Source organism: Nothobranchius furzeri, chromosome 9, assembly GCF_043380555.1.
Source record: "Nothobranchius furzeri strain GRZ-AD chromosome 9, NfurGRZ-RIMD1, whole genome shotgun sequence".
Taxonomy (NCBI): Eukaryota; Metazoa; Chordata; class Actinopteri; order Cyprinodontiformes; family Nothobranchiidae; genus Nothobranchius; species Nothobranchius furzeri.
The window spans coordinates 45,011,954-45,034,707 of NC_091749.1; the positions used below are offsets into that span (position 1 = coordinate 45,011,954).

General features: G+C 40.2%; 1 protein-coding gene across 3 annotated transcripts in view; it reads left to right on the forward strand.

Annotated features, from left to right (window-relative positions):
* The window catches only part of LOC107381755 (A disintegrin and metalloproteinase with thrombospondin motifs 7), a 195,738-nt gene that overhangs the window by 106,049 nt on the left and 66,935 nt on the right, over positions 1-22,754 (forward strand). For all 3 annotated transcript variants that reach the window (XR_008559369.2, XM_015953607.3, XM_070554887.1), the window contains exons 9-10: positions 6,931-7,075; positions 19,330-19,422. Coding sequence is in view for 2 of the 3 variants with exons in the window: in XM_015953607.3 (XP_015809093.3) it covers positions 6,931-7,075; positions 19,330-19,422 (238 nt within the window). In the remaining variant the exon portion in view is untranslated. The remainder of the gene's footprint in view (positions 1-6,930; positions 7,076-19,329; positions 19,423-22,754) is intronic.

Below are 22,754 nucleotides of genomic sequence, written 5' to 3' on the forward strand. Positions count from 1 at the left end.
TGGTGGCGCAGTGGTTAGCACTGTTGCCTCGCAGCACGAAGGTCGCAGGCTCGAAACTCGGCTGCGGCCTTTCTGCGTGGAGTTGCGTGTTCTCCCCATGCATGCGTGGGTTTCCTCCGGGTACTCCGGTTTCCCCCACAGATCACAACATGCCCTATAGGTTATAAATTGTAAGTCGCTTTGGATAAAAGCGTCTGCCACATAAATAAACATAAACTTGAGGCATTTTGTTACTAGCAGCATTTCACAAAAATCTAATTTGTTCTCATTTCTCCTGGAGCATCTATGAAACAAGGTAACATTGGGGGATAAAAGAAATACTTTACCAGCAACAAGGAGATTTCCCAAAGTCTATTAGCTAACAAAATAACCTTTTTTTTTTAGATTAGATGCTCCGTATTTACTTACAACTGCAGGAAATTGTAAATGTAGTTGTATATGCTAATTTAAGAAGGCCATAAAGCTCATTAATGTGATTAAAGTCTATAGCATATAGCTAATCAAGATAGGCTCATCATAATCTTATTAAAACTTTAATTGTGGAGATTTATGCAAGAGTGTGTGTGCAAGTGTGTTTGCGTGTGCGTGTTTAAGGGTGGTGTCATGACATCCCCAAATACAAATCTTCTGGAGCGCTGCGAGCCGAACAATTTCCCTTTGGAATAACAGAGTACATCTGAGTCTAGAGCATTCATTATCGAAAACATCCTCCAGTCCTGCATCTCGTAGTGGTTCACTGGCTGAGGTGCTTCAGAGGAAAGACCCCTGCAGAGAGTCATCATATCTGCTGAAAAGATCACCAACTGTCCTCTGCACTCCTTGGAAGATCTCACCAACTCAGGCTACACCAGCAGAGCTAAAACATGATCAAAGACCCGCCCCACCCCAGTCACCACCTCTTTGAACTGTAAGCGCGATGAGGCCTCAGAAACAAGAAGCAGCAGACTACGGGACAGCTTCTTCTCCACATGAGTCAGGAAAACAATGAAGAAATAAAAAAACATGTTTAATGTTGCAGTTTGACTCAATAATGCATTCTGTCTGACAACAGTACAAATTTGGTAAATAATGATTACTGCAACTTTAACTAAAGCTTTTTCTCATTGCTGCTGATTTAAAAGATCTAAATTTATATTTCATCTTTACTGTTTTATGTGCAAGATTATGGCAACAAAAATAATCTGATCCCTGGTTCTCTAGAATTTTTAGAATTTCTTTTGTGTTTTCTGAAGACTTGAGAAAATGAAAGTGCCTCTAGCTGACAGAAATAAACAGACTAAAATAGCAAATTAAATAAAAAACTACTTTCTATCAGATGGTGGTGGTTGGAGGCCTCACCTCCCACTGCGCTCCAGGGCAGCTGTGGCTACATTGTAGCTCATCACCACTGTAATGGGGGGAAAATTAATTGAAGATACTTAAATTAAAACCAAAAGTTTATTTATTAGACAGAATATTCAGTAAGATTCTTTTTATTCGATAAATGGAAATGCAACCCTTTTTTGCGTTTCGTTTCAATAATGAGGCAAGTTTAAAAATGAAGAAGTTTTATTATTAACAATTTTTAAACTGAAATTTTGAAACGACGATTATAAATATGACAATTCATGGATGGCAATTTTAATGACAATCCTTAACAGCTTTGATATTTCTTGTTTAAAAGCAAACCTGTGACTGAATGGAGCTAAAATGAGAGTCATGGGTTTTGGATGCGTGAATGAAGTTCTCAGAAGGTTTCTTTCAGAGCGAATGAATGTGTTCTGGGTGAAAATGATGTTTTGCGGATAACTGAGTTATTTCGAGAGAAAACAGCATCAAACGTCATCTGTCGTGTTCTACCTCACCCAAACAGGGCCCCCTTTGTGGATCCGGACATCAGGAGGATGGGTTTCATCCAAGATGACACTTTGGCTGGTAGAGGAGACGCAAGTGTCCGATGGTCCGGTCCAGAGATGTCCTGGGTACACGGTGTACGAAGCGTTTGGCATATGAACGTTCTCGTATTTAACTTAACTTCAGAAATCAATGACTCTGGTAGAGTCTTTGTTAGTTCATTAGTTTCGTTTGTTCTTTAGCCATTCTTGTCGGCGTGACAGAATGGCTTGGCAGAGGTTCAGGGTGGCCGTCCCTGACTCCTCAGGATGATGTCTTGTTCAGAACTGGACGTGAAATCTGTGATGGTTAGTTTTACCAAACACTCTCAGAACCACTCCCACTCTCTCCGGAAGAAAGCTTGCTCATGCGTCAAAAAAACATGTGATGCAGTTATTGTTTATCTGAAGTCTGTGTTAGCTGGATAGGGTGATGGTCTTCTTTGATGAACACATCTTTATAATCATTATAATTAATCATTATTATACCCAAAGCATACTAATCAATTTCATGTAATTAAGATACCTTTATAATGAACCAAGTGATCATGTTGTAATGATTATATTAAACAGTAAAAAAACAATGAGTTTATTAATTAGTATCTAATTATTATCATTTGTTTAACGAACAAATGTATTTTGTTGTACCAAATAGGGGTTGCATGACTTAATTTTTTTTAAAGTCGACAGTCAAGTAATGAAAATCGAGTCGACTTCGACTAGTCGTTGATGACGCCATACACCTGAAGTGGCACGGGGGGGGGGGGTTGACAATTAAAACTGCTCCAACATTTTCTAAGTTAACAAATCTCTTTTAACAACGGTCGTTTCTGCATCCTACTTCAGCCCTTTCCCCCTGCACAGCAGCCGCAAACTCACTGATGCGCCTGCAGCCTTTCCTGCTGCTCTAAACATTAAAATAATTATTTCATTTTCTGTTCCTCACTTCTGATTACCTTCAATGGTGTTTGTTTGTTGCAACCACCAGGTACATAAACTAACGTGTTTTTATTTGACTGTTTTTCTGTCCTGTCTGTTTATTATCTTTCTGCATCTCCTCTCAATCATAAAGAAAAACTGCTACCTGGGTTCATTTATATTCACCTTATGAGTTACCTTTGAACTGCAGTTCTAAAAGATCTACCGACCGCAAAAACAGCGGAGTGCTCGCTGCTTGGCGGCCGACTACAACGGGACCGTTTTTGCTGCGGAGTTCGTGCCGGAGCGGAGATAGTGGAATTTTAGGGGTGCGTCACCGGAGGACAAAACAGGTGATGCGCCTCGCTCTGCAGCAGCGAAACGCATCAGGCACAAATAACAGACAGAAAACATGAAAGGAAATGAGCCGACATGAACGATCGTGTGTTAAATTTGTTTTTGAGGTGGTGACACCTGATTTGGCGGTGCTCAGGACGCAGATGTCTGGAGCGCGTCAATGATCAGAGCTTTGCATGCGCAAACTGGTTAAGATTAGGATGGGGGTGAGGGGAAGGTAAAATTGCAAGAGGGAAAATGTCACAGTTTGGTTAAATGTCCGTTTTACCGCCGGTGTCAGTACCGACGCTCTGGCACAGCGCATCGCCTCCGCCTCCCGACGCGCAGGGGCTCATCACCTGCTGTCTTTTCCGAGGACTGCATCTTGTCAGTCATTATCACGTGACAGCGACTAGTCGATGACAGGCATAGAAAGTCACTACAGAGCCGTGAAGTCGACTAGTCGACTAGTTCATACAACCCCTAGTACCAAAGAAGTGGGAAGATTCGCTTTTAGCGTTAAAGCCCCAGCAGCAGTAGCTCAGGTGGTAGAGCGGGTTGCCTCATGATCGGAGGGTCATGGGTTCGATTCCAGCTCCCGCCAGGGGTATCCTGCTGTTGTGTCCTTGGGCAAGACACTTCACCCAACTTGCTTGTGTTAGTGGTGGTCAGAGGGGCCGACGGCGCCAAATGGCAGCCTCGCCTCTGTCAGACCTCCCCAGGGCGGCTGTAGCTACAAGTAGCTCACCATCACTAGCAGTGTGTGAATGTGAGAGTGTGTGAAAGCGCCTTTGGGTGTCTTGAAAAGCGCTATATAAGTTCAATGCATTATTATTTTTTTTTTTTAATTCTAGATTTTTTTTACTATTCTTTCTCAGCTACTTGGTGTCTTGCTATCTAGTATTTATTTTCATGTTGTATGGATGGAGGACCCTGCCGGTCATCACAAGAGTTTTTATTCTCCGAAAATTTAAATAAATCATTGGTTCTGTTTCATATATAAATAAAGTGTAAACAACCAATTAACCTTAGTAAAGTTTGTGTGAAAGACTGGTATTTAAAGGCTTCTTTGTCCTGGAAGAGCCCGTTATGAAAAATTATTTGTCCTGGTTTTTGTTTAACTAAAAACACTCAGACTTTGTGAATTATCAGGCTGTGGAGTGAGTGGTAATAGAACTGGTCCTACTAACAAAAACTAAGCACACGTGTTTGAATAATCAGGTGGTCATAGGGGTTGGAATACTGTATTTGCAGCGATTGGTTGAAGAGCATCAAAACGGGGCAGTTGTTGGTCGTCGAGACTTGATGAAGACATGACTGATTCTTTATAAAACGTTGAACCAGAGAATATCAACAAACATGTCATGCAAATCATGGTTGAGTCTAAATGAATGCGGCCTTGTTATGGATCTTTCACTTTATTAGCCACCAGAACCTGAGACAACATCTTCATTCACTTCTATTTCTTTTTTGACAGCTTGGATCACAACAAAAGGTTTTTGTGTTCAAATTTTTATGTAATATCTCATTATTTTGTGTTATTCTTGCAAATACTGTACATTTTCTATTTATACTGTTTCTCACTAAGAGTCTTCTCAATAGCTATTTTGTCTAATAGTACCATCTGCTTTCCCCCCGAAAGTCTGTTTTTATAAACGCAATTTACAATAATGTTTAGTTTCTATAAGCCTGGTTTTCCTGCTGTTCCTGGCACATCATTGGTTCTGTTTCTTTCATTTGTAAAAAAAAAAAAAAAAAAAAAAAGAACAAACGAGGAGTCTTTGGCAGGAACAAGCATCATATTCGTCTTTTTTTTTAATCTGTATTCCAGACTCAAGCTCTCATTCAAACCAAATGTTGACCCTGCTCTTTGCTGGAGAAACTTTCATATTATAAGATTTGATAAACTTTCTTTTAGTCTTAGCTGTTACTGCTACAGAGCTGTTAGTGTTGTTCTTTATAAATCATTCAAAACGGGTTCAGTATTGACTAAATTAGCCCACAGATGGACAAGGTATAAGGATGGAGTGGCAGTCAGTGGGAGAGAGAAAGAAAAACATTGCACTTCAGGCATCTGATGCTGTCAAATGTCTTTGATAGAAAAATACTCAAAGATCTGAAGAATCACTGAAGCATTGGCTTAAAGGGACGGTGTGTATTTTCCCTGGCGATGAGGTAGTACATGCCTAAATCATTGCAAGCAAGCAGGAAGACCTTACCAGTGGATGGCCACTAGGGTCAAAGATCCCAGGGAGTGCAATTTTTGAATGAGTACTTGATCAGATCGTTCAACCTCCAGCAAAAGGACAAGCACACCACTCTCTTTCAGCACTGGCAACTAGTGAAAAGGTAAATGTGTAAATCAACTATGTTTATGAATGGCAAAAGTCTTGTAACCGTTACAAATCAGTAAATGCGTTTTGTCCTCACGGGCTCCCATAGAAGGAAACATGGTATCTATATGGCCAGAAACTTACACCCACTCCTTAACATTCTAGACCTAATTTATGTGGTTATATGTTACAAAGCCACCAGGAATTTTCAACAACTGGACATCATTTAGTTCTTTTTCAACAACATTTTGATAGGTATTTCCAGAGATTAATGGTAAAAACTACACATTGTCCCTTTAAATCACACTTAATCCACCAATATAGCAAAGTGTTGTCATCTAGTAAGAAAAAAATGATTGATATGTGTGGATTGTATCTTATTTTTACCTAGGTACCATTGGGAAATCATCACGCGACACAAGTGAAAACCAACAGAGGAATGAGAATGAATGAATTCTGCACATTTATTTTGTTGTTGTGAAGGTGAATAATCAGGCTTTCCAATTAAACATGATGTATGCCACAAGGTAATGAGCACTGCTAAAATAAACATGATGAGTGCTGTTTATTATAGACGATGCACGGCGCTTTAGAACAAGTTGGAGCCTTTCCTGTTGTTTCTGGGAATAACAATTTCTAATCACCATCACCATGCTCTTGTTGGATGTGTACAGAAGTCTCGCCTTACAGAACAGGGCTGATTACCAACAGGAAACAAAGATTTGACTGTTTTATGCTGTTTTTCTCCCCTGCAGGGTTATTCAAATGTCTTCAGAGGTTGATCTCTGACAGTTTCAAGTAATCCAAGTTCATGACAAGTGGGATGTAATTACAAGCTCGTTATTTTTTTTCCATCTAAGTAAGTGTTCCAAAATTGGGTTACCCTTTCTGCACAATATTGTACTAGTTAATGATGTGAGGTCTAGCTGGAAGTAGAAAGTTGTAAAAAGTGGGCGGAGCAAGGTAAGCTGATTATTAAGCACTAATATAATGTATTGCGGTAAAGTTGTTGTTTTAAAAAAAGAAGGGTTTTTTTAACTTATATTACACCAATATACAATAAAAGTCATCTTGAGGCATTTAACATAGAAGCCAATCAAATGTATGTTTTTACACTCTCCTCTTTGACTGTGAGTGTCGCTGCCTGCATAGTTTATCCTCAGGGGGGCTTTGCTACATTCTCTTGTGTAAGTCATTGTATAAAAGCATCTGCATAATGCATACAAACACAAATCTGTATTCACCATCAGTGTGGTTCATCTCAATCTAATAACTTTACAGCCACATTCAAAATCCAGTTACATACAAACTTAAGCCAATTCAAAACATTTAGTGTCAAATATTGTAACAGAAATTGTTCCTGATGGTGTGTTTGAAGGAAATCATGATACCTGTAAAGAAAAGGGTGACTGCAGACTGGTACTGATGTAAGTTTTACAACGTGCTTCCTTGGTTTGCTTCTATCCTCCCAGTCGCGGCTGGGGCTGGTGCCTCGACGACGCCCCGGTGAAGGACGGACTGTCTCTGACTTCGATTCTTCCTGGAGTTCTGTACAGCGCCGTTCATCAGTGTCGCCTGCAGTATGGATCTGGATCTCGGCTTTGTGATGACATGGATGTAAGTCAGTACATTAAAGCCACACGATCGTCCATTTATCTGTTTTTCTAAGTATTTTATTTGTTTGTTGTGTCACAGAGATTATTTCACTTTGTGCTAGTTTATCCTTTTTTACCTGACTTATTGATTGAATCATTTCTAAAGAGAGACAAATTGTCTTTATATCTTTTTATATGCTGTGGTGTTTAACAGATATATTTTGACTGGTATGTCTTCTATTCCGTCCTTGAAAGTCCAGCCAAGTACATTAGGATATTATGAAGTCAAAACCCAGAATAAAGGAACAATCACAATAATGTCACTACTTCTTCTCTAAACCTAATCGCTTCAAGTGGATAATAATAACATGATGGTTGCAATTCAGGCTTACTCTGCCTGGAAATAAGAATAGTACTATCAAACTATTTTGATGAGCCACTAAGTAATTCCTGGCCTGAAGCAGCGATCAGAGAAATTGAGCGTTATTGGAAGTTTGGCTTTGCAGCAATTTGTGATGTGTTCAAGGAATCCTCAAGTTTTAGCCCAGTCCTCCCTGCAAAAAAGGTTAGTTCAAGATTTTATTAAGTCACTATACATACCATATTCACGCATGTGTGCATTGCAGATAAGTTAATACACCCTTTGAGGATGATTTGTATTAGATGAATTGCTTTAGAGGCAGTGGAGGTATATTTATGTTGTCTGTACTGTGAACAGTGACTCATGGGTTTGAGTACGAGCCTATTTAAGTTATTTTACCAAAGTTAAATCCAATGTGGGAGCGTCAGATGCATCAGTCAAAGTTACCGTCTCATTCTTTCCACCCTAGTGAGCTTGTTAGGTTTGAATAACCTTTTAAATATTGCATGTTCACGAGTCAAATGTCCCAGACCTGATCTGAAACAGTTTTAGCCTATAACCTGGCTGAGGGGCTTTGGAGGAGAGCTGGATTTTACAGAATCATATATAGCTTTGTGTCTGCTGGACCTTCAGACTGAAACAGTTGGAATTTGCAGGAGAGCCAACAAAATGCAAGTAGGATAAAAAAAAAACATTTCAAAGGTGTAAGGCGTGCCAACAGAGACATCTTTAAGGACTTACAATGGTGCCCGAACAGAAACTCTTGCCATGAGTGCAAGAAAATGATGGAAACTACAATAAAGGAAACACGAATGAACCCTGGAGTTATACAGTAGAACATAAATGTGTGCATTTTTAGACCTTTTTAGAACAAGCTCTTCTAAGAACTCTCCAGGAATAATTGGAGAATGAAAATGATGATGAAAACTTCCCAAACTGACGTGTTTTCACACCACTGTGACACACGTATGTGGCAAACGTCTGGTGTCAGAGATGGTTCTTCCTGTGACCTGAGGGCATCTACTCTGAGACCAGAAGCACATAAAGCCCTCTACAATCATAATTAGGCTACCTTGTATCACCCTTAGTTTTGTTTCTACCCAGCGATCTCAGAAGATGAGTGTTAATTACGCGAGTGTGTCGTTTGACTAAAAGACTGAAAAATCTTTTGCCATAAAGAAAGAAAAGACACGATCTCTATCTGTCACAGGAACACATTGTGTGTGTTCTTTGTCACATCCATCAACCCTAGACTGGAACACTGTCCTGCTGTGATTGGGTGTTTTGCTATCTGTAGCATTTATCGTCTGGTTTGAGATGACGTTGCATTTACAAAACATTCCACACATAAATTTATATTGGCCTCTTGCTGAAATATTCATGTTTTTGTGTGATTTTGTTCCCATGGCAACACAAACACACAATCAGAAATCAGGCACTGCTTGTTGGTTGAGGATTAAGTGGGACTGAAAGACTGTTATAACCAGAGCCTTCTTTGAAGACAGCCTTCTTCTATTCATAAACTTTGTCAGAGAAAAATACCTCACTTCTGCTTCATCACGGACAAATCTGCTCTTAGACACAGTGAAGGTTGGGTGTTCTTACATTAAGTGCTTTCTAATGAGAAAAGAACAAGGCCGTTATGAACTCATTTCAGGTTTTCACTGGGAGATAATGGAGGAAAACAAGAAGTGTTCTCACAGTTGGATTTTTTACCCTCAGTTTCCTGCAGACTCTTTTCTTCTCACATTTAGGTGTATTTTCCCATTTTTGTCTAATTGCTTAAAAGCAATCACGTTGCACAGCAAGCATCAACTCTTCAGAAACACAGTGTTTCTGCACATAAACAGCTCTGGTGCACGTGAAACAAATTAAACTGGAAAAATATATTTTACCTGAAGTCAGCCTCTATTTTTGATCAAGAAGAAGAAAGTTTAAAAGAGAAATAAAGAAAGGAAATATAACTGCCATCATACGCTCGCACCCATAAATTAGCAAGAGATGATCAAAGAAATCTGAGCTGTTAGAGGTTTTTGCACCGATAGAGGCGGTGTGGCGGACTGGTGGACAGCACGCAAAGAGGCATAAAAGAGATGGTTTAAAAGCAAAGATACTCCACCATTTTGTATTCTCTGTTCTTCCTAAATTGACAGAAAAACTTAAATGAACTAATTTTCTTGTCATGAAAACAGCTAATTTATTGTTGTTTTGAATATTTTTTTTCTGCAATTAAGTACAGTGGTATTTTACTTGACATTTCAGATTAATGTCAGTATTTTATATTCTATTATCAGCATGGAATGAAATGAAAATGTGATTTTCTCCATCACACGCACATTTGGATGATTTTTATTACGAGTGGTCGAACAGAGAACTAATGATGTGCATTGGTCTTTTGTTTTTGTATTCCAGACCCAGACGTGTTGTGTCTCTTAATTGGAATGTTCTGCTGTTTTGGGAGAATTCTGTTTTAAGTGTTTGCAGAAATCCTCCTGAAAGGCCTCAACTTGGAGAAATACAGTTTATGTGCTAACTATGTGCGAAACATGATTTACTTACTTTACTCGTATATTTAGTACATTAGCTGTGGTCTCTAGGAATGAATGCCTTATAAATCATACTTTGGGGGGAAAAATCTCCGGTGTGCCTGTTTGGGGACGTAGAAGTCAGCTGGGACGTAGTAGCTTCAGACGGGATTTGGAGTCTTATTTCCTGATATTTTGATATTCAATTCAATCTGCACTGCCAAAACTCTGGCTGAGTCCAAGGGGCTTGGACAAGGGCGGAAATCCCATTTCAATTTTGGGGGGGACAATAAACAGTAAAACTTCAGAGAGTAATTTTTTGGGGGGGGCATGAAAAAAATGCTCTCTACATACAACACTGTATGTCCTTATAAGAGACTGACCTGAGACTCTGTGCCTGTGTCTGACAGGCTCTGGCTGCCTGTGCTCAATTGACTGGACTTTGCCTAATGAAACCATTTAGAGACAATTTCATAGGCATTTCATTTCTTTCTTATAGATGTCTTTATCAAAATGCAAGTTTCTACTTACTTGACGTTCTGGAGCATTAAAAACAGCCTGATGTCTGCCATTTTTCGTTTCTCTGCCATTTCAACTGACCTGGTCTGCTGACAGTTGGACAGCAACACACACACAGATGGGATGTTGTCATTAGAACGGAGCTGGAGGATATTGATCAACAATAATATCTTGCCAATTTTGTACATCTCCATAAGCATCCTTCCTTTTTGTTTTCATTTCAATAACAAGACTGTGGCCTAAAACGGAACAAGCAATTCAGAATAAAGATTTAAAAGTAGATTGTTAATAGTTGAAGCAACATGTCCTGAAATGACATGGCTATTAGCTGACCAACAACTACACATGTGGACGGATGCAAAGCATTCATTTTAAGCACTAAAACATATCTAACTTTTTCACAACAAAGAGAGAGAACATAAAATGTCAAATTAAAATTTTATTAAATCACATCACATGAAAGCTACTAAAATCCAAATAGTTCCATATTGATTTTAATATATTTGAAATTTTCCCTCTAAATATGGCTAGAAAAAATAACAAACTTCAAATCAGCTTTCACAAGTCAAGTATCAAAATGACTGAAATCTCTTTAATAAATCATAGAAATGTTTGTAGGCTATTAGAGAATAACTCTGTAATATTTAACAACTTTATGTAAGTCCTACTGAATGAAAAGATACACAAAATCTAAAAATATATTCTTGAAATATTTGTTTCATTTTAATAATAAAAATTAAAAACCTTTACTTTACAAATACACTAAACATATACATACTCTCTAGTTTGTCTTTCAATTTAATCGATCTCTCACTTTTCTCAGTTTTCATAGTGTTTTTGGGTCTGTGTGGCCAACGGGATCTTTGGCTCTATGTTTTACACTGAGAGCTTTGAGCAACGTGCCTCCTCCACACATTTTCTGCAACCAGTTCATCCCTAAGCTGCACGGTGCACCTGCACTTTGACATATTGTAAACAACTGCAGAGCCTGGGGAAGACGGGATGAGAGCGGTTAAACGCTGTGGTTTTCCATACATCGGACCAATTAGTTTTGATTCTACCATATTCATCTGCTAAATAGGATGAAACGAGGACATTTTCATCGATCTATAAATGCTCCGCAGATTACAGGGGCAGACCATGAAAGCGTACGTGTCCGGGAAAAGGAACTTTCGATCACCTTAGTGAATGGAATAATAATAGTGGAGTAATCCTGGAATGACCAGAGAACATGAAGTGACAACTTTATTTTACTGTGGTGGTGGTGGTCTGTCATAAAGGGATCTCCGACCGGTGATCAAAATCTAAAGATAATCGGTGTCTATGTTTGACATTTATGACCACATTTGACATACATATTTAAGTTTGTAGAACAAGCGTGTGATTATTGACTTACTGCTGGAAACCGCTGGCTTTTTGATTCCCGCCTCCTGCGGGCTGCTGTGAAGCTGTGAGCGAGGCAGAGCCGGCAGCCCCGCCCGTTGGAAACAGCACGTGTGGACCGACCGTACCAACTTGAGGAATTGGGGGGGTGGACTATAATTTCTCAGCAATTAAAAACACATTGTTTTGGATTTGCAGACTAACTTTTACATTGTGGTTTTAGAAGACAATACAGGTTTACTGATAGCATGTATGTGTTTACAATAACTTTTGTAGGGGGAACAACTTTGTGTGTGTGTGTGGGGGGGGGGGGTCCCCCGGGTCCCCCCTGGGATCTCTGCCTATGGGCTTGGTGTTCCTCCATCTTTTCGGCCAGTGATCTCACATTGCCCATTATGATCGATGGAAGAGATGGTTTGAATTTCCTCTTTCTCTGTGTCCGTTTTGCTCCCGCTCTGCACCCACGCTTCTTGCGTTTCAGCTCATTTGGGATTTGTGGCTTCAGTTGAGATATTATTTCAGCCTTTCCAATGTTAATCAGCTGCTCCCGATTGTAAACCAGCATGTTGCCATGGTTATGCATCATAACAAATGCTCAAAAAGTAAAACAATAGCGGTAAAAATCCTCCGAGCTTCACAGCACCAGAAACAGAAAAGTAAAATGTCCAAAAAATATACCATTTTTCTTGAGAAACTAGAAGAAAAAATGTCCAAGATAAGGCAAAACTTGCATATAGTCAACAGAGCTACTCCAACATGCAGCCACCCAGAGCAGCACAGTTCCGGAAATATGATACATCTCTTGCCTCTGACTGGCTAATAGCAAGGCAAATCTAACACTTAATTGGCTCAACACATGGGTCGCTTTGATAATCTGACTCACGAGAGGCGACATGCAGCAGCGGTCAGTGACGAGCTCTGCTACAGGGTGACTAGCGAGTCTGCTGTTGCTTTGACTGGCTGTCAGTTTGGAGGGAATTTTGTGTTATTGAAGCAGTTCAGAGTTGAAAAAGCGGTAGCTATGAAGTCTCGAAAGGTTTTGCTAGAGTTCATCCCATATTAAAAACAGAAACAGAAATGGTGAATATGAGACCACACCAACAATCTTTTGTGAAGATCTCCATATTCCTTTGTAGAAATGTTGTAAAGCTCTGGGAAATCTGACATGGCAAATGTTATCAACTTTTCCTTCATGTTTTCAACTTTCTGGCATTGCGTCGCCAGCTCGCCTGTGCACAACACATGCACAAGTGCAAAATTTTGCATGCAAGTTTTTTGTGTGTCGCTTAGCAGGAGGGAGACCCGCGATTATCGCTTTGTCACACGTCTCATTGAACATGAATGGAGGAGAGGCGATGTCGCCTCCTGTGTGTTGAGCCCATAATTCTTTGCAACGTTGACGTGTTATCTCCACAAATAACACATGGTGTCCAATTATCTGGAAATAAGACTCAGAATTCTGCCGTGTTTAGCTCATCTCTATTCTGGCTCATTTCTAGTTCCTGAAACATGCGCACCAGAGCTTAAATGTGGTTATTTAACGGTTTCCTGGTTTTTTAAGATAATTTTTCACAAACTGCTGTGAAACAATGGTGCCCAGAGCCATTTTAAAGTGATATTATCTTGCTTGAGTTTTTGCTATTTTTGGATGTTAAAGGGACTCTAAGGAAATTTGACAGTCAAAACATGTATAAAAATAATAAATTTCTTCTTCATACATTCTCCTGCAATGCCCTGGTTCTGTAGAATGAGCCCTGGCATTTTTACTGTGATTGCCTGTTTTTCTGTAAAATCACAGAAAAAGAGAGCTGCTCGGGTCGAGCAGGCTGCTTCATGCGCGTTCACGCTCAGGCATAGCCCGTAGCATTTGCTATCCGTAGATTTAGCAGCAGAGAGAGAGGCAGTGCCAACTCAGCGACTTTGTCGCTGTTCCTAACGCCTAGTGATGAACCTAGCTACATTTCTGAGGACCCTTAGCTACTTTCTGTAGAACTTTCTTCTAGATATTTCCTGCAAATTAGCAACAAAATAGCCATTTTCACTCTGAACCGTTATTTGGATTGACATTGTTTCAGCTGTTATCAAGGATATGAACGTTACAGATAGACTGAATGTCATTGGTGCTTTAGCTCACCTAGTAAGATGTCTGACTTTCATCCTGAAGACTTGTGTGCAACTCCAGGTATGACCGTAATTTGTTATTTGGGATTTCTTTTTTACATTGATATCTTTTTTACAGTAATAAGACGCCCAAATTTTTTATTTGAGACTCGCCGAACGACATCGAATTCACAGATAAAAAATATGTGGATTCAACTTTCATTTTGGAACAATTTTTCAAGCAAGGGAAGGGCATGATCTGAGCATGCAGGAAGACTGACCCATCATAAACCTTTGTCAGCTGTGCTGAAGAGAAAGGTACAGAACCAAATTATTTAATTATTTAGCTGCGTGTTATCCTATCCTCTGTCCTCCGGGCCACACACACACACACACACACACACACACACACTGCACGTTTGGCCGGCCAACGAGAACGTGCAGCTACAGAGACAGATGCACATGATTTTTATTAATTTACTGTGTTCTTCTGTCCTCCCGGCCACACACACACACACACACACACACACACACACACACACACACACACACACACGGGACTGTCTCAGCTGTTATTTTCATTAAGGAGTGTGCACGTACAGCATGCGCACCTCAAACACGAGCTTACTTTTGAAGCTGTAGTTACGCGTTAGGCCTGAGTGGCGATCGCGAGCATAAAAACTTCAAACTTCCTTAGAGTCCCTTTAAGCCCTTGCCTTCTGTACGGCCCAATCTCAATTTCTTTGAGCAGAGGCCATTCAGGAGGCTTTCATTTATGGGTAAGATGGTAACTATCATTTTAACACAAAAATGTGCTTTAAAAAAGCTTTAAATATTCCTTTGAGAACAATTATAGGCAAAGTAAATTCTGAGGGCCAGCAGAGCTTTGTTGGTTGAAGCAGAACAGAAGATGTGTAACCCAGGCAGCACTCGTAGATGGGCCCCATTCAGTTCAGTTCAGTTTATTTATGTAGCGCCAAATCATGAGTCATCTCAAGGCACTTCACAAAATAAATATCCAGTTTAGCTCATTAAGCCAATCAGTGAAAAGTTTTCTATGGTACATATGTGAGCAAGCTGTATGGGTCCCACCAGGGTTTGTCCACAGTTTCCACGGTGGCCCCACATGAGTTTGCCAAAGATTATAAGCCCTCCAAAAACCCACGTAGAGCCGTTAAAATCTATGTGGGTAAAGATCTTTCTGGGCCAAACCCCTGTGGGGCCACCATGGAAACCAGAGACAAACCCTGATGGGACCCATACTGCTTGCCCATATATATTCCATATGGGGCCCACCTATAAGTGCTGACTGGGAAGTTCCACCAATAGGGACTCTTAATTTTTCTTTTGTCTATTTCTATCATACACTAACATTCTGAGTGAGATTCCTGACCGTAAGCTTCAAAAGTATGTCTATGATCAAACACTGAAAAAATAAATTGAACCTATGAGTCTCTTTAAGCTTCTGGCAGAATACATATGGTTTAACAAAACTGTAATTATCCATGAATCATCCTCAGAATAAAGCTGAGACCTATTGTTCACCTGAACACTAACGGGGTTATTCTGACCCTGTTCTCAAAGGTAATATCTGTCAGATAGATGTGGGTCTGTCTTTCAGTCTGGCTCTTAACACGTCAAACATGGCCCTCTGTGGGAATGAAACATGCTGCCCGGCCCACCTCTGCTGCAGAACCTGAGGAGCAAAACAAACACAGCTACATCCCAGCTGGACAGTTATGTTTTGAAGAGGCACAGTTGTTTATAGAAGAGGAACTCTGATTGTCAGAAAGGTTTTTGGTGACGTTTGGGGGGGGGGGGGGGGGGGGGGGCCTTAAATAACTGAGCTAAGAATTAAGTAAAATCATGACTGAAGGTTCAAACCCAGAATACATTTTCCATTCTTTTAAATCATGGTTTAAGTTTGTTGAAGATGTCTGATTTTTTTAATATTTTATTTTTCTTCTCCGTCTGCATTTTCAAATGTTCTGTTGATGGGAATTTCTGAAGCTTTCTGACCATCTGACAAGAAGATCTAAGGAAGTTTTTATGTCCCCCATTGAGCTAAAAATCAAAACCTAGAGCTTTCGTTTTGTTGTCTTCTGCATCTGTAATAACTTCAGCCGATCCTGACGCGAACCCCAGACTTCTTTGTGAGTCACACCAAGAGCTGGATTTGGATTAATTCAAGCTCCCTCTGTGAGCGACCTGGCATCATGCTACACACAGTTGTAACTTGGATCCTTTCTGGAATGAGTCAGAGAAATTACATTTGACAATGTTGGAGATTACAACTTTTTGATGCAGGATTTCTATAGAAGAGCTCGTCTGGGGTGGCATTCAAGCGAATCATATTAAACCCTCACCTCTCTGGGAACTGTCTTTCCAACGGTGCTCTTTCATTTCTGCAAGCAGAAAAATATTAATCACACACGCTGTACATGAGGCCAGGAACACAGAGGTATATAAGGTCTACTCTGGGCTAACTGAGACCACACACACACACACACACACACACACGTTCATTACCTTAATAATTGAACATGAGTGTGTCTTTAAAAATGAATCGAAGGTGCTATCAGATTTATAGCATCATTGAACAGACGTTCAGTGTTGTCCTCTTAAGAGGCAGCTCATAAGTTACAACTCACAGTGTTTCCCTCAAATTCAGTGATTTCATGTTTTACAGCGAGGTAAGACATTTTCTGTTTCCTTGTAAAAACACAGTTGTGTTAAATCCAGGGGAGCATCTAGAAAGTCTACAAAGGAGGGGCCAGATGGGGACCTGGTGATATGGGTGGTGCAGCAAAATAAAAAACTAACAGAAATGTTGTTGTATGTCTCAAACATGGGCTGTTTTAGAAGACACGGGGGTTAGGAAACTGCTCTTAGACAGACTTCATACTTTTTTCAAGAAATCTTTTGCACTAAGAATTTTGCAACAGTGACATACGCATTAAAGGGAAACGATGCAAATTCTTTATTGTTTAAATCGTTTTCTTGAGCGAGTATGTGCTAAAATTACCCTGTACATGGTTAATGAAATGCCATTCAGACCCCCACCACCTCTTGTGGCCAGAATTTCTTACTTGCAACTTCAGTGTGGGAGGTCATCCCCTGTGGGACATACCGGGCGCTGCAGTTTGCTTTCAGCACATTTCCTGCATATTTTTGATCATAAAAGCAGCTGATTTGTTTCATTTAGTGATGAATAACTCCTGTAGACACTAATGAAGGCTGATGAGACATTTCAGCTGTTAGATTAAGGTGTTAAAAAGACAAATGCACAGCAAGGAGATAAGTTTCATTTTCAGTTTAACCACAGACAATTAATAATGAACACTAGGGGGTGCTGAAAGCAAGCAAAATGGCCAAGTGTGCCTTTTTAAAATAACTATTTAGTCAGCTTTATTTATATTAAAACCAATTTTGTGTAGAAATAAAACATCTATTTAAAATTGTATTTTTTATGTTTATTCTGTTTTGGCAAATCATTCAGATTCCTGTTTTTAACTAATGTATGAATTTGTTCTTTATTATCCGCTGCAGCTGTTGTGGATCATTAATGGTAGGAGGAACTCATTACTGTCAGCCATTGTTAATTATCACTGTCTCAAACTACTAATGGTGTAATCCTTTCAATCCAATGATGGCAATGTTTTTTTATTGCTGTAGCCAACCATGGCAGCTGAGACCAAAATATGAAAAATAAGTGACAAAAAAATCAAAAAGTTTCTTATTCTGCAGATTTCCACTGGAGGCTCATAACAAGAGTATGTTGGTGCCGATAATTACCCACTAGTGGAATCCTGCAAGGTGTTTTTATTTTATTTTTTGTTTGTTTTTTGTTGTTCTCATATTGAAATGCTACCTGTGAAGAAGGAGAGAATGTTGCACACTTTTTCTTTTTGGCCTGAAGATTTTCTTTTTCAAACTAATGATTTGGTGATCATTTAAGGGTTTATATTTCTTCAGTTTCTTGTCAAAAGTTGGACGGCAGATATCAGTTCTGTTATTAGAATAAAGCCGAAAATCTCCATGAAATGACTCTTCAGACTCCCATACTGTAACTCAAATTACTGAACATCTAGGGAAATCACTGACACTGTTGATCTGAACTATTTAAACCATGTTAACACTGTAAAAGCTGTAAAAATCAACCATTGATGTTTTTTGGCTTATCCAAGAATTCCCTCTCTCCAGCAACACTACAATTCCTCCTAGGTGATCCAAAGCAATTGCCAGGCCAGGGATTTATTCATTCAGGAAGTTCTGATCTGTGCCAGCATCTCCTCCCAATTGGACTCTGCATCACACTCACATACACAAACCACATCGGCATTAGGAGGAGCAGCAACTCTGGTCTGAGCTCCTGCCCAAATGATGAAGCTCCTCACCTTATCTCTAAGAATGACTCTGGCTGCCTCACAGAGGTGGCTCATTTCAGCCTCTTGTTCCTGGGATCTTGTTCTTTCTGTCATGATTAAATCTCCTGATCGTAGGCGAGGGTTGGAACAGACAAATTAATCTAGAGATCAGATCCTTCTTCGCTGCTACAGACCAGAGCGACACTGTCATTACTGAAGATAAACCACTGATCCTCTCATCACTCACAAACAAGACAGCAGGACATTTAAAATAATCTCTGAAAAGTTAGATTGCAATGAAATAATCTTCACAAAAGCCTGTCCTATCACAACTGGTCTCTCTAACACGTTATATTCATTGACAGTTTTTAAACAAGACATTTTTTTCAAATGTTCTATTAGGCTGTACAGTTTTGACAAAGATGGACTTTCTGTTTACCGTCTGAGCAAAGCTAATTAACTTCAGCCATACAAATATTTATGTACGGAGCTTCTTCTAATTCATTACTCAGTAGGAGAGCTTGTTTTAAAGGCTTGAGAGGTCGGCTTATCTATGGTTTAGAACGCCTTACTCATTCAAATGTAGAAAACTAATTGGTGAATATAAAGCAGTAAATGAAGCACAGTGTTAGTATATCTTGGATTTGACAAATACTTTGAGCAAAGTAAACATGTCAGGGCTGATATTTTAGTTCGCCACTCAAAAAAAGTTGCTGTTTTATAATTGTGCAAACACGACAGCTGTCAGGCATTCTGGAAGGTTATTTGCTCTTGTAATCATGTCCCCACTGGCCTTAACAACACCAGAATCTATAATTATAAAAGGGTGTGCATGTGTGTGTGTGGCTGTATAGCCTTTCCTGGTCTGTTTCACTTTCAATTCAAATTAACTACAGTTTTAACGCTGTCCTAATTTCCATTTTGCTCTACAGCTTGTGAAATACTCAATTATGAAATTCACTCAAACTAATCAAAGCTCATGTTTTGGAATTGAGACATTAATCACGTTCTGTTTTGCCAGAACGTCTGCAGCACATTGTGGTGCACCGTGGGAACAACCTGCCACTCAAAGCTGGATGGAGCCGTGGACGGGACCAGCTGTGGGGAGGACAAGGTGAAGCTCATTTCTCACTTAATCCTAAATTTATTGACAGTACAGTTGCCAAACTTACACAGAATCATAGCTCTGAACCAGCTATTCCCTCAGCCCTCAGCAGCAACAACTTTATGGGATTTTTCACAAGTAAAATTAATTCTATTAGAAACAAAACGATTAGCATCCTCCCTAATGCGATTTCTTCTTCCTCAGGAAGTGAGGCAGCATCAGAGGTAACTGTAGAACCTCATCTGTGTTTGAACCGTTTTGATCAAGTTGAGCTTTCAGAGTTATCAAAAATACTAGCTTCATCTAAACCTTCAACTTGCATTTTAGATCCAATCCCAACCATATTATTTAAAGATGTGTTTCCTTTAGTTACTGATCCCATTCTAGATATAATCAATCTATCCTTAGTAAATGGAAACATACCACAGGATTTTAGGATTGATGTAATCAAACCTCTACTTATGAAACCTTCTCTGGATCCAGATGACCCAATGAATTATAGACCAATATCTAACCTTCCACTTTATTCAAAGTCCTGGAGAAAATAGTGGCCAACCAAGTATGTGAGCATTTAAACACTAATGCTCTGTTTGAGGAATTTCAGTCTGGTTTTAGAGAGTATCACAGCACTGAAACTGCATTGGTGAAAGTTACAAACGATATTCTCATGGCCTCAGATAAGTATCTTGTGTCTGTTCTAGTCTTGTTAGATCTCAGTGCTGCCTTTGACACAGTTGATCACAATGTTCTTTTAGAAAGGCTAGTACATGTTGTAGGGATCAAAGAAACAGCACTAGCCTGGTTTAAATCGTACCTGTCTGTTAGATTTCATTTTTACATGACACATAATCTTCATACTGGTCACTTATGGAGTACCACAGGGTTCAGTGCTTGGGCCAGTTATTTTTACTATACATATGCTTATACATATATTTATGCTTCCAATTGGTAAAAGCATTAGACAGCATGGGATAAACTTCCACTCTTATGCTGACGATAGTTTTATTTATCCATTAACCCTGATGAAACTAATCAGTTAGGTAGATTACAGGCTTGTCTTGAGGATATAAAAATTGTATGACTCTAAACTTTCTGATTTTAAATAAAGACAAGACTGGAATTCTCATCTTTGGACCAGAACTTCAGAAAAGGAAGCTGCTTAGTCAATCACCTGATCTGAATGGCATTAAATTTGTATTTAAATTTGTGTTTTTACCGTAAATCCTCTAATACAGGCCCGGGCCTGTATTTGACTCAAGCTCATCAAGCTCCAGGCCTTTATTGGAAGGAGGGTCAGAATTAGAGGCAGACCTCTATTTCTATTTGAGCAAAATGAACTAATGGTTCGCTGGAGTTTTTGACAATTAAAATTTTGCCCACATTTTCAAAGTTAAACACATTTCTTTTAACAACGGTAGTTTCTGCTTTAGCCCTCTCCCCCTCCCCCTGCGCAGCGCCACAAACTCACTGATGCGCCTGCAGCCTCTCAGAGTTCCTGCTGCTCTAAATATTAAAATAATTATTTCATTTTCTGTTCCTCACTTCTGATTACCTTCAATGGTGTCTGTTTGTTGCAACCAGGTACAAAAACTAACTTGTTTTTATTTGACTATTTTTCTGTCCTGCCTGTTTATTATCTTCCTGCATCTCCTCTCAATCCTAAAGAGAATCTGCTACCTGGGTTCATATATATTCACCTTATGAGTTACCTTTGAACTGCAGTTCTAAAAGATCTACCGACCGCAAAAACAACAGAGTGCTCGCTGCTTGCCGGCCGCATCAGTGATTGGTGCGTCACCGGATGACAAGGTGATGCGCCCCGCTCCACAGCGAAACGCATCAGGCGCAAATAAAAGACAGAAAACATCAAAGGAAATGAGCCAACATGAACAATCGTGTGTTAAATTAGTTTTTGAGGTGGCGACACCTGATTTGATAATGTTACTGTGGCCGTGCTCAGGACGCAGATCTACCGACCGCAAAAACAGCAGAGTGCTCCCTGCTTGGCGGCCGCATCAGTGATCGGTGCATCACCGGAGAACAAGGTGATGCGCCCCGCTCCACAGCAGCGAAACACATCAGGCACAAGTAAAACACAGAAAACATTAAAGGAAATGAACTGACATGAACGATCGCTTGTCAGTACCGACGCTCTGGCACAGCGCGTTGCCCCCCCGAGCGCAGGAGCTTGTCACCTGCTGACAGCAGGCTACTGTCTTTTCCGAGGGCTGCATCTTGCCGGTCATTATCACGTGACAGCGACTAGTCGATGACAGGCATAAAAAGTCCCTATAGTGAAGTCGACTAGTTCATACAACCCTTATTGCTCCCCAGTGTTCTGCAGCGCACGTTCTCTTTGAACTTGGTATCAAATTTTCGCCTCCTCTTCGTCTCCGCACGGTTAAAGTTACCCTTACGGTCTATCACTGGCAAATCAAAAGTGAGACGATGACACAACCGCCCCCCGTACTTGCTTGTTACCACATTCCACCCGGCCACAATAAGAGACCGGCCATTATTCACCTCCGCCGACTCCGACACGGGCCAAAATATGAGACCCGGCCGTTAATTGAATACAGGCCTGTATTAGAGGATTTACGGTATGTTGATTTCATATCATGTCCTGAAAATTGTAAAGTACATTGAATTGCTTCTGTGTTTGAATTGTGCTCTATAAATAAAGTTGCCTTGCCTTGCCTAAATTAACTTCTGAGAACGAGAACCTTGGTGTTATCTTTGACCAGGACATGTCATTCAAATCCCACCTTAAAGAGATTTGTAGAATTTCCTTCTTTCACCTCCGGAATATTGCTAAGAGTAGACGCATCCTTTCCAGGAGTGATGCTGAAAAACATGCGTGCATTTATTTCCTGGCGGGGGTGTCTGTGTTTGTGGACATGTGTGTAGGGTTGTGTGTGTGTGTGTGTGTGTGTGTGTGTGTGTGTGTGTGTGTGTGTGCGTGTGTGCGTGTGCGTGCGTGCGTGCGTGCGCGTGCGTGTGTTTTATGTCTTCTCGTTTCCCAGTGAGTCATGGTGGATGGCTGCTTATACTGATCCAGGATCCTCTGGAGGTTTCTTCCTGTTAAAAGGGAGTTTTCCTCTCCACTGTCGCTGCATACTTGCTTAGTATGAGGATCAATGCTTAATTTGAGCCGGATCTTGCTGGAACAAGATCTGGGAACTATTTTATTTTTAAAGGATTGTTCCAGCAACTCTGCTAGGATCCGGCAACTCACGCGACTAACTTGTGCTGTACGCAGGATTCGAATGACAGGTGAGCTAAAGGGAGCTACTGGAAGCCCTCAACACACCCAGGAGGAACCTGAAAACGATCCTGGTTCT